Source organism: Augochlora pura, chromosome 9, assembly GCF_028453695.1.
Source record: "Augochlora pura isolate Apur16 chromosome 9, APUR_v2.2.1, whole genome shotgun sequence".
NCBI lineage: Eukaryota > Metazoa > Arthropoda > Insecta > Hymenoptera > Halictidae > Augochlora > Augochlora pura.
The window spans coordinates 8,552,077-8,563,957 of record NC_135780.1 but is presented as its reverse complement, the minus strand read 5'-3'; the positions used below and the strand labels follow the sequence as shown (position 1 = coordinate 8,563,957).

At 31.6% G+C, this 11,881-nt stretch overlaps 3 protein-coding genes across 19 annotated transcripts in view; 2 read left to right on the top strand and 1 right to left on the bottom strand.

Moving 5' to 3' along the window:
• Positions 1-27: 27 nt before the first annotated feature.
• Frg1 (FSHD region gene 1) lies at positions 28-1,414 on the top strand. The gene is made up of 6 exons (XM_078190981.1): positions 28-127; positions 233-361; positions 433-509; positions 590-882; positions 958-1,157; positions 1,223-1,414. Exons 2-6 carry the CDS (start codon positions 297-299, stop codon positions 1,368-1,370), a joined length of 783 nt encoding a protein of 260 aa, XP_078047107.1. The 5' UTR covers positions 28-127; positions 233-296; the 3' UTR covers positions 1,371-1,414.
• LOC144475259 (exportin-4) lies at positions 1,223-7,858 on the top strand. Of its 4 annotated transcripts, none has more exons than XM_078190977.1 (13): positions 1,413-1,722; positions 1,817-1,999; positions 2,446-2,835; positions 2,914-3,714; positions 3,787-4,057; positions 4,178-4,440; positions 4,502-4,929; positions 5,003-5,301; positions 5,414-5,610; positions 5,702-5,958; positions 6,059-6,269; positions 6,341-6,568; positions 6,648-7,858. In XM_078190977.1, exons 2-13 carry the CDS (start codon positions 1,949-1,951, stop codon positions 6,672-6,674), a joined length of 3,423 nt encoding a protein of 1,140 aa, XP_078047103.1. In that variant the 5' UTR covers positions 1,413-1,722; positions 1,817-1,948; the 3' UTR covers positions 6,675-7,858. The 4 variants fall into 4 exon arrangements, with proteins under 4 accessions (XP_078047104.1, XP_078047103.1, XP_078047105.1 ...); XM_078190979.1 differs by lacking the exon at positions 6,648-7,858 and having other exon boundaries at positions 1,415-1,722; positions 2,914-3,178; positions 3,293-3,714; positions 6,341-6,611; XM_078190978.1 differs by lacking the exons at positions 1,413-1,722; positions 6,648-7,858 and adding an exon at positions 1,223-1,362 and having other exon boundaries at positions 1,885-1,999; positions 6,341-6,611.
• Positions 7,859-8,878: 1,020 nt separating this feature from the next.
• The window catches only part of Unc-104 (kinesin family member unc-104), a 33,693-nt gene continuing 30,690 nt past the window's right edge, over positions 8,879-11,881 (bottom strand). For 13 of the 14 annotated variants that reach the window (XM_078190963.1, XM_078190962.1, XM_078190966.1 and 10 more), the window contains 4 exons: positions 11,207-11,494; positions 10,828-10,964; positions 10,642-10,743; positions 8,879-10,514 (listed from right to left, as the gene is read on the bottom strand). In XM_078190963.1, coding sequence (XP_078047089.1) covers positions 10,412-10,514; positions 10,642-10,743; positions 10,828-10,964; positions 11,207-11,494 — 630 coding nt within the window. In that variant the 3' untranslated portion in view covers positions 8,879-10,411. The remainder of the gene's footprint in view (positions 10,515-10,641; positions 10,744-10,827; positions 10,965-11,206; positions 11,495-11,881) is intronic. The other variant, XM_078190970.1, reaches the window with a different exon arrangement.

Sequence of the window (11,881 nt, the reverse complement as noted above, 5' to 3'; positions counted from 1 at the left end):
CGTCCTAGCGCCACCTGATTTATCATAGTGGTACCGTGCTGTGTATTATACTTCATTGCACTTGGTTGCACTGTGTTGTATTCGCATGCTATCTTTATTATTATTTTTGACAGATCGAATTTTTGAGGTTAGTATTCGATAGTAAATAATTAGTATTGACATTGTCGTCGTTTAAATAATTGTGTATATTATAAAAAGTATTGTATGATTTATACTATAAAACAATTTTTAGTATAGCAGCAATCGCAACACTTTTAGCAATAATAAATAATTATAACTTACTACGAGAATAGTAGATGACAATGTCTGAATACGAGAAAGTAAGAACAGGAAAATTAGTTTTGAAAGGTGAAAAAATAAGGTATGAATTAATTTCTTAACTTACCGATTTACCGTCATTTTCATGTTATAATCTTTTTTCATATTGTATAGATCAAAGAAACGTAAATCTAAAAAGCAAGAAAGGGAACATGTAGCTACCACTGATGATAACGACACCGTAAATCACGGTATTTTGAATAATAATATTTACGATGTCATTTCGTTTATTACTTTAGTACTTTAGTATTTCATTGAGGATTATTTCTAGGTGGATGGTGGAAAGCTACACAAGTGTCAGAAGTTACAGGAACAGTGGCAATTGAATTTGGCAATAATACTTATATGAAAGCTTTGGATAATGGATTATTTACTTTAGGCGCACCTCATGATGAAGGTGATGGTCCTTCTCCAGAAGAAATTTTGACTGCATTTCCAATAGGTGAAACAAAAGTTGCATTGAAGTCTGGCTATGGAAAGTATCTGGGTGTTGATAAGAATGGCATTGTTGTTGGAAGAAGTGATGCGGTTGGCATGATTGAACAATGGGAGCCAATTTTTCAAGTATTTTAACAATTGTCTAAGTAACAAACTCAATCATGATATATAAAATTAACCTTTATCTATTACTTTTACTAGGATCAAAAGCTTGCTATCTTGAATAGCAATAATTGCTTTATATCGCTCACAGAAGAAGATGACATTGTTTGTCAAAACAAGACTGCTGGACCTTCAGAATATTGTACAATAAGGAGTATAATTCAAAAAACTCAGGATCCAAATAAAGACATTCCAAAGGAAGAACAAGGTTCCTTACTGGATGTTGAAGTGAATTATGTGTAAGTAGAGCAAATTTAAGTATAAATTTTCTGTAATAAATTATAATTGCAGTGATTCTTTTTAGGAGAAAGTTCCAAAAATTTCAGGATAAAAAGCTGAAATTAAGCAAAGCAAATCATACAGAATTAGAAAAAGCAAAGCGTGAAGGGAATTTGCATGAAACTCTCTTGGACAGAAGGAGTAAAATGAAAGCAGATCGATATTGTAAATAATTTTGTATAAACTTTCAGATGTACTTATAAATTTTAATTAATCATGTGTAATGTATTTTTGGAAATGTGTACACGTATATTTTTGACAATGTTTTTTCACTACAAGAGATCTACTCGCCGATATAATTTACTCTGTTGGTATCATTTGGCTAGTAGTTCGAGCATTTTGTCATATGATAATTGGCGCTGAACAAAGCTTTATGTTCTCGCCACAAGAGGCGCTATTATTAGCAATTGATCTCTCTAGATTTCGGGTTGCATCTTATAGCAAACGTGACAAAGATTATGCGCTCCCTATATTTCCAATAATAAATAAACTTGTTTAGTTTTAATAGTTGTTATTTCATATTTAGTAAGTCGGTTGGGTTTGATCTATGAAAATTTCTAAAGTGATATATTCATATATACTTATACATAATTCTTTTTTGTCCCCTACTTCAAAACAGCGCTGTGTATTGCAACAATGAGTAGTCAACCAATCAGGGTGGAGATTAACTTTCTGTTGACTTTCTAGCTTCCCGCTGTCTATTGAGTAAAGCGCGGCGTAGAGTCGATACTATACAAATAATTTCTTAGAAATGGAAGAACCAATAATTAACAAATTAGAAAAAGCTGCACAAGTTATTTTAGTAAGTTCATATACTTTCTCAAGTAACTTTGTTTGCCTGTATAGGTTATAACGAATTTGTTTTGTAAATATTAATGTGTATCAAATAATTCAGATTTATTTGTATCAATTGTATGTTATTGAGATTGTGCTTAATCCAGTTGTTTAACTTCGTTTCTTTTAGTATTACAAAGATAAATTGTACATGTGTATGCATAGTTTAAATTTTAAAATTAAATATGTTGGCTGAACTAGTAGGTGTATAAATAGCATTTTAAGTATAACTATGACTTAAGTAATTTAAGTATAACTACATAATATAATTGTTCTTTATTATTGTAAAATTCTAAAAATTCATTCTTTTTTGTATATTTGCAAGTATTGTGTATAATTTGCATTCTCAAGGATATTTTAAAATAGAAACATTTTCTTATAACACTATCATTAATAAATCTGTTATTTTTTCAGGCACCACCCAACTTAATTACATTAGAACAACGACAATCTGCAGATGAAGTTTTTTTAAATTTTCGAAAAACTAAGTCTCCTTATCAGCTCTGTCAGCAAATTTTAGAAACAAATACAAACGATTATATTCTTTTCGAGGCAGCTGGTCTTTTAAAAATAGCATTGGTAGTAGAATGGTCAAGTTTAAACAAGCAAGATATTTATTCCTTAAGACAATACCTTTTGCACTATATAATTAACAAACCACATTTAGCCACATATATTAAAGGAAAAATATTGCAAGTTATTGCAATTATAATTAAAATAAACAGATTCATTGATTCTGGACAAGAACAGCAACAATTTTTAGATGAAGTGGAAGATTTAATAATGACTGGAGATTTATCAAGAGTAAGTACATCTGTAGACATTTATGCTGCTTTTTAATGTATTATGTATTACTTGTTATGTGTTTTCTAATGTTTATAGAAAGTTATAGGGTGTAATCTCATATTAGCAGTATTGCAAGAATATAAACTTGATAGTAAAACTTCAAATGTTGGTTATTCAATGGAAACCCATTATGCTGAAAAGGAAGCATTTGAAAAAGAATCTATAAAAAGAATTTTCAAGTTCAGCCTTGGAATACTTGACGAATTGATTAAAAAGGATGGGCAAGATGATACTCTGACACTTCTCAAACATTTACTTCCAATTTTAGAAACAATATGTACATGGCGAATAACAATTACAAGTATCCTTTTCAAAATTAAACATTTGATATTTACTATTGCAGTACTTTTCAATTACATTTCATTCCTTAACTCCATTGTACATCCTATTGTCAAATTCTTTTATATGTATACAGATCATACATGTCTTTTACATGAACATTTAAGTTTGGATGAAAGCTGGCAGGATGTAATATTACCTCCAGCTGTACAGGATTTATTTTTTACTCTGTATTGGAAAATTCGAAGCAACCCACAATTAGCTCATATAGCAAGAATTTGTTTAGTACAGTTGGGTACCTTAGATGGTTCAGTATTTTCATCAAAAGAAATGAAAATACAATACTTTTCTAATTATACTCAGAGATTTTTGGAGTTTATTACAAATATTGAAATTATTGACCAAGAAGCGCCTGGAATTGCTCAGATTGTAAAGGATTTGACTAAATTTATTAGTACAAATTTTACAACTTTACCTGAGGATCTGGTAAAAGCGTTTATGGAACAGTTATGTAGATTAACTTGTTTATACGTGGAAAATTCAGCACAAGAAGAATTTGTAAGATGCACAAAATATTATTTAATTAGTATAAGTTTTATCGAATTTTTAATGACATTTTATTTGTTACAGTTGTGTGCAAATGAATGCTTATTCTCAGAGGGTTTGGATATTTTGTTTGGAATATGGATAGACATTTTATCAACAACTAGTACAAGTGAAAAAACGATTCCTTATGAATTTTGCAAGCAAAGTTCTATGCAAATATTTAATGTTTATGTTCAGTGCCACTTATGTCCACCAGAAGGAGTAAGAAATCTAGAAGAGAAAGACCTGAACAAAAAAGAAGATGAAACTGAGGATGATGATAAAGTTAGATTTAAGGAGCAATTGCAAATGATTGGTAACTTTTCTATTTAAATCTTGTTTCATGCATTTTTCTACGAGTTCTTTTTCTTGTGTGAGACATATATATTAATGTATGTTAAAGATTTGTTAATGAGAATTTTATTTTTTTACATAGGTTGTTTTGGAAGACAAATATTAGATCATTCTCTTTCACTATTGTCACATTTGATAAGAGATCGTACCTCGAAATTACGAGAAATTTTAAACAAATTAGTGGGACAAACTGAATCCTTAAGCACATTAAACAATACTTATACAATTAAATTATATGAAGACATACACTGGCTGTTACTCATATCAGGCCACGTACTTTGCATGGAATCTATTTGTGAGATTCCTTCAATACCTACGGAAATAAAGGATTATTGTATAGAACAGGTTTGTACTATAGTAGATCAAATTAAAATAAGTATAGCATAGAAGAAATTATATGTTTTAGGCAAATCAAAGAAAAATCGATATAAATCTTATATCACAATTTTTAGTAGCATCAGAGAATTGTTCTTCAGATGTTAATGTGGCTGTGACATCAGTGGATAATGTTATACATGTTGTCACAGATATTTTTCGTCTGTGCGCTATAGAAAAAACTGCAATACTTGTCCGTTTAGACAGCATTTTAAGTCCTGTATTGAGCTGTACTATACTATGGTTTTTGAACAGATGGTCACTCAGTTATCTTTTTGAAATATCTATAAAAGAACATACATTTTTAGATGTATTTCGAAAAGGTAGTTCTGGTGCATCGTGGGCTATAAACTTTCTTTTAGAAAAAATTGAATATAGTATTAATGTTTTCAAAAGTGAGGCTACCATAATGCAGGAAACTATAAAATTATTAATGTCTCTTGTTGTTTCACGAAAAAAGTATGTATAAAACAATGGAACAAAAAATATTTTGTTTGAACTGAATAAATGTATAAATATTATTATTTTTCAGAGCATCAGAAATATTGAAATCTGAACGATTTAAATCGATTTGGAAAATGGCGGTGAAGGGACAATACCACCAAGAAGACTTTCCATCAGATGTTAAAAAGGGATTAATAAAAGCAGTGATTGTTTGTGTATTCATAGTTACAGATATAGAGGAAGAAGAAGAGAATTATTGGGGACAAGTTTTATTACAACCACTTCAAGACAGGTATATAAAAATTACCTCGGATGAAAAGTTTTTAAAATCTTATCAGAACGAAGGAACTAAATTTGAAATTATAGATATTTTAGAACGTTTTATTGGTAAGTTTTGTTTTTTTTTGTATTTGAAAAGATTATATTTCTAATTTCTAAAATATATGTTATTTTCTGCTGGTGCATATATGTATCATACTTATGTCTCAATATAAAATAGGAGTTGCACAGGGATCTCAACATAAAATCACATCATCTACACGTCGAATAAAAATATTGATTCAAAATATGTATCCAGTACTAGAGAAACTTCCTAACTTACTGTCTTTGTATCATAATTATCAGCAAATAGTACAATTAATATTGGAATTCCTGTTTGAATGCTCAAAAATAACAGTTCCTTATAACTTGTCTGAGGTAAATATTTTTTTAATTGTTGTTTTTGTAAATAATATTACAAAAAGGAGATTGATGTCTACGTAATTTTAGCCACGTTTTATACTTTCAGGCTGAAGAATCGCAGATATATGAAATATTCTTGAACACAATGAAAAGTTATATGCGCCATAATAATAATAGATTCGAATTTAATCTAAGTGAGGAAGGCAATTACCAAGATATACAATTTATAATGGAAATGTTATGTGATTTGTCACAGAGTGCTAACAGGCCGAAATTGCTTGCAGATGTATTTTTATGTGGTCTGAATATAATTACACCTATAGTAACTATAAATTTATTACAATTTCCAATATTATGTTCACTGTAAGTGAAAGTTGTTGCTATAATAATTAAGTTAATAGTAACATTTCAATCAAGTTTTATATATTGCGATTAAATAAATATATGATTATTTTTGTTATAGCTACTATAGAATGATAACATGTTTTTGTGAAAATTTCCCTGACAAAGCATGTAATTTACCCCCTGAATTGATGCGGCCAATGTTAGAATCTTTAGAATGGGGTTTATTTATGAGTATTAATCAAGTACCTAAATTGTGTTTGGAAATAATTTCATATTTAGCAGAACACATATATTCACACCCCACGCAAATATTAGCGCCATTTTTGAAGGTAACTAATTTATATATATTTTGTTTCAATAGGATAATACCCATAACATTAATAAAATGTATTCTTTTAAGTTGCTGATGACTGCACTTTTCTCACAACAAATTGATGACGATTTTATACCGTCAGCACGCTACCCACTTTATTATTTGATAATCTGTTATCAAGAGGAATACAAGCAGATCGTTCAAAATATTTTGGCTGCTCAGACGGATCAACAAATTGTACATAGACTGGCAGAAGCTTTTACAAAACTTACGACTAATCCAAGCAATTTGGATTACGAAGAAATTATCATTAATGTGAGATTAATTTTAATGATGAAATAAAATGATTTGAAATATAATTTAATTTGTGTGTATTTGTTTCGCACTTGAACAGTGCCCGTATGACAATGGAAAAAGTTAGGCAAGAACTCAAAAAGACGGGTATGCCGTAAAAGGAATTCGTTAAGCATACAAGCTTTTTATTGACCGATTTTATTACACGTTACCACTTACAGTGAGCCTAGCAGAAATCGAATAATAATAAATACAAGTTACAGCATCGATGCATGTTTCTCATAGCAAACGACCAGAAATGAATACGTTTTATGCAATAGATTTTGTTTAAATTACCTTAAACAAGTACATGAACTTACATACTTGATATAGGGTAAATTATCATTAATTTCTCGCCTCCAGATGATGTTTGACATTTGACAAAATGCTTACGTTAATATTAAATTTATTCATATATTTATATAATATACTGAATCTGTATATGTATATATGTGTCTGTGTGTGTGTATAAGCAAACATATTTCTTCACATATTCTCTCTCTCTTGCATCCTTCATTCTCTCTTTTTATGACCTTCGTTTTCTTTCTTTCTCTCTCTCTCTCTCTCTCTTTCTCTCTCTCTCTTGGTTAATTCTGGTTAACTCCGCATTTTGACTCCTAATAACAACAATGATTATTAATCTTACCTACGGCGTTATGTCTTTCAATTTGCAACGCCCGTTTGAATTTTATTTTGCGTTTACCCACTTACCCATCTTATATTATCTTTCTCTCTTCAGCTTCACATGTACTTTCCAATTTCTTCATTGTTTACGGCGTAATAAATGAAGACTTTTAACCCCCTGAAGCAATGATAATTACTGTGCATAGCTTCCCTTTACTTACACGCATAATTTTTTACATACATTGTAACAAATTATTGGTAAATAATGAGATTAAAATTAATTACTATACATCAGAAGTAATATATATATAAATATTGTATGTGCCCGTAATTATTACAGCCTTGTAGAATTTATCGCACTTTCCTCTAGATTAAGAGAAGAAAATTAAATAATTTCGTTATGCACCCATTACGTTCGACTTATTGTGTAAAAATGCACCTTACAATTCTTTGTTTTAATCTTACGTCCGTTGCATTTATGCTGTAAATGCATAATAAACTTTTTTTGAAAATAGGAATAAATACAGTCGTCAGTTTACATTCTTCAGTTCAGATTTGAATACTTTTTATTCGGAGATGTTATGAATACGTGAAAAATGCATTATGCATGCTATTACTAGTCGCTTAGAATATTTATGTTACACGATATTCGCCTCCTTATTTCGAATAAAATACGGAATTGCTACAGTACTATGTCATGATTGTTCTGTCTAAAAGAAACTCCAACAGAATATAATATTGTATTGTATTTTTTAAGGATGAAAGTGTTACCTATATTTTATAGATTAGCAATGCATCCTGTTTTGTTGCCGTATAAGAAAAGCCACTGTCCAATTTTCAGAGTAAATTTTATTTTTTGTCTAAAGCAAATGAAGTTGTTAAGTTATTTATAATTATATTTTCCAAGTTATTTTGTAACAAACTTTGATAAATTGATAGTTAATTTCTTCACAGTAATATGATCCGTCGTTTATACGTATAATTAAAAACTGTCTCTTCCATCCAATGATTTTTGGTTACTGAATAATTATTTGTTAATAAACAAAAATAAAACTAATAAAAACGATACATGTGAATCTCCGTTTTACGAAAATTATTTAAATAAATTAAATTAAATTAAACGTTATTCTATTTAACGCATTGTTGACCGGTTCTTTGCTGATGACACGCATCTTTGACGATATTCATAATTTAATAAAACAATTGAACATTGTTTAATAAAATAAACGATATTACAACGACAATTTATACAATTTTGTACTTTGGCATGATACATTAGCCAAAGTAATAAAATGCATATACAACTGCACAAGCTGATGCGTGTGCATATATGAACATACTCGCGGTAGATCAACAACATTTGTGCACGAGGACCTGAGTAGGTTCACAACCCGTCAACAATGTGTTCATAAAGCAACGCGAAATAATATATTTAAATATCACATACGCAACAGTTTATGATCATAGCTATATCTTGTAATATATAAATTAAATGCATGACGTAGTTACATTCAATTTACAAATATAAATAATTAACTATACTGTAATAGTGTCCTCAATAAAGAAGACCACAATTTACATGTGGAAATGTGACTATACTTTTACAAGAAATATAACGTAAACGTTATTATATATATTTTATTTTATAAAGTATTACATATATATATTATATATATATATATATATATATATAATACTTTCTAACTCGATCAATGTTACATGTAGGTATATTAAAAATGAAAAATTTACACGTTGAAAGGCAACAGAAATTGTTGATGATCCTATCAATTTACTCGCCTAAATTCTTGCTTCAAAGGGTTAAGCGTCGAGTGCATACAACTTATTCGATTATGAACTCTTGTTCCTCACAATAAGTATGACATAGTTAACAAAATAAAACTATCAGATTCTACAACAGTTAGCAAGCAAAACGGCAACAGGAGCGCGGCGTACCTCAGTGTACTCCGTCGCTTTTATAAACAATCGAGAAAATTAATTTGCCTCGAGATTTTTCTTATTAAAACCCTGCGATCTTTGAGACTAAGACAAATATTCGTTTTTCAAATAATTATGTATATTTTACACAGAACATAGTGCAATCATATCAATAAAGAAGAAAATGCGGAAGCTTTACTGTATATGCAATTACTTGACTTGAAATAATACTGGGATTTATTCACCGTTAAAAGTATACGTAAACAAATTGAAAACATGATTTAACTTGAATTTATATTTACAGTAAAATAAAGCAAAAGATATCTCTGCTTGGTTGTTCGATATCCGAGGCTTCAGACATACTAAGGATGCGAAACAAGGCAAGGTGGAATATGAAAGGATCGTTTTGATGGTGGTCACACACGCGAACTTAACTTGTAAAATGAATACACTATGAATTATTCAACGCTCACCGACTCAACCCGTACGAAATAGTTCGTACCCTTTTTCTCGGTGTATAATCTCCAATCATGAACACGCAAAAATTCGTAATCTCACTACTTCGTCCCATCGTCTACAACATCCCTTTCTCTTCTTCTTTCTCTTCTTGCTATCTCTCGCACACACATCTCTTATGAGTATACCTACAAGTGTGTATATCTCTTGTCTCTTGTCTATGATCGTCTTAGGAATGTTTTATTTAGGCATAAATACGTTTCTCTTCGTCACTATGTGGTTTTCGTGCTTAAAGAGAATCGCTTCGTATGACCGACTAATATCGAGAAATTCAAATACGATGTAAGAAGGTATTGCAGATTCACTTGATTCGCAATGCCTCGTCAACGTTTAACGACGTTTCGATCAATGATTCATGAAACGAACGGAGAGGCTCGCGCGGTCAGCTCGCAACACCGAAACAATAATCTGTTGTCTTTAAATATAATTCGAACGCGTGTAACATTTGTTTCGAAAGACGAATTACGTTTCGTTTATAGTTAGTGATTTTACTTCTTTCCGCATCTTCTCTAGACGATCGTCAGCCGTGATCGGTCTGACGATCGTTAAAGCAGATGTCAAGATATATTCAGTGGCTGTCGAAGTTGGTAGCCGATCGATATGCTTTTCCGAGCCGCTTTAATAATCGAAGACTACCGAAAATCGAAAGCTACAGAGATCGTGGGACTCGAAGGCCGAGTGCGACCAGTACAGCACCTTCTCGGAGGCTTTTGTTATGACGCTTGTTACCTCGGCCAACGTTTCGACCACTCACTTATTTTGGTTCGACTGTTGCTCTATTGGTGGAGCTAGACCGACAGGCGAAGCGTTATTTAGATTTGCAGCTGTCGGACCTTTGCGCGCTAGCTTTGATCTGCAAAAATATCAAAAATAATGACACATCTCATTTAATTCATCATATATCGGGTTTTCCCACAATATTACGGAGATTACTTTTAAGTAAATCACCCTACGAAATATTTTAAACGATTTGATTTTACCTGATTTGACCAGCAAGAAGGGGATTAATAGCATAAAGCCAGTCGTAAACTTCTTTATCCCCTAAAGTTTGCAATAAGTATCCCCGATGTTTAGTAACAACGCTGAAAAGAACAAGAAATGAAAAAATAGTCATTTAAGATGTTTTCACATGAGTTTGTTAACCAAAGTTCTCCTGATTAACTCACCTGAAAGTATTTGGTACTTTCACCATAGCTAATTGATCCTCAGAATATTCGACTTGAGCGGTAGCTAAATTGATGAGAGCTCTTTCTACAGGATCCTTCTCTTCTCGGAAGATTAGAACATATGGTCGTCGTACAGCCTAAACACAACAATACGAATTAGTTTATTTTTATCAAATCATGTTTCTCCGGGCTTACATAACTTGCCACAACAATAGATACAACAATAGTTCATATGTTCATAGTCCAGAAATTAAGTTTTAACACTTTCCCTGCCAGTGAAAACTTAATGGTTTTTAAAAATGCAAAGAGTTAATAGGCTCCTGGCAGTGAAAGTGTTAAAACAGACATTGGTAAAACTTGTTGTCCGTTTGATACATACCACCCAACGTTTTTTCCAGCCGTTAGTCTTGTGCTCGAGAACATTTAGGTATCCCTTTCTGGCAATAACCGGACTGATACGAATCTCTTCAACTTCTGGCACGTAGAGCACCAAATTCTCTTTCGAAGGAGAGGAGGAACCTAATGGCGCCGGTGCGACGGTGCATGTTTGGTTGTTGGACTCGCTTGCCAATATACTCTCCTGTAGTTCCTGTAGTCTAGCCCTTTCCGGTGAACTCAACCTAAGGATGCACGACTTAGTCCTGCTCCATACTATTATACCAGCAGCCTGCAAGTAACACTCCAGCATCACCCTGACCATGTGTCTCATTGTGCTGGGCGGTTGTCATTGACTCGAACACCTCGAGTCATCGTCAAGTAGACAGTAAGCAGTTCGTAGAAGCCGATTGCGCTAAAAGCGCAACTTTGACTCAGCGAAGCTATCCGGTAATTTTGCAGAATTAGATTTGGCCGAATCGAAAAGATAAAGTGAATTTGACCATTGATTTCAATTGAAGTTTTACAGACAAAATCAAAATTATTGCAAGCGACATGAAAAAGGTGAGCCGATTTCGATTCGTTTAAAACACTGAAGGAATTTCGATGTTCAAATTGAATCGAATCCTCACTATCTTCACTCTTTCTGATTAATTGAATGTTGACTGGATCGTAAATA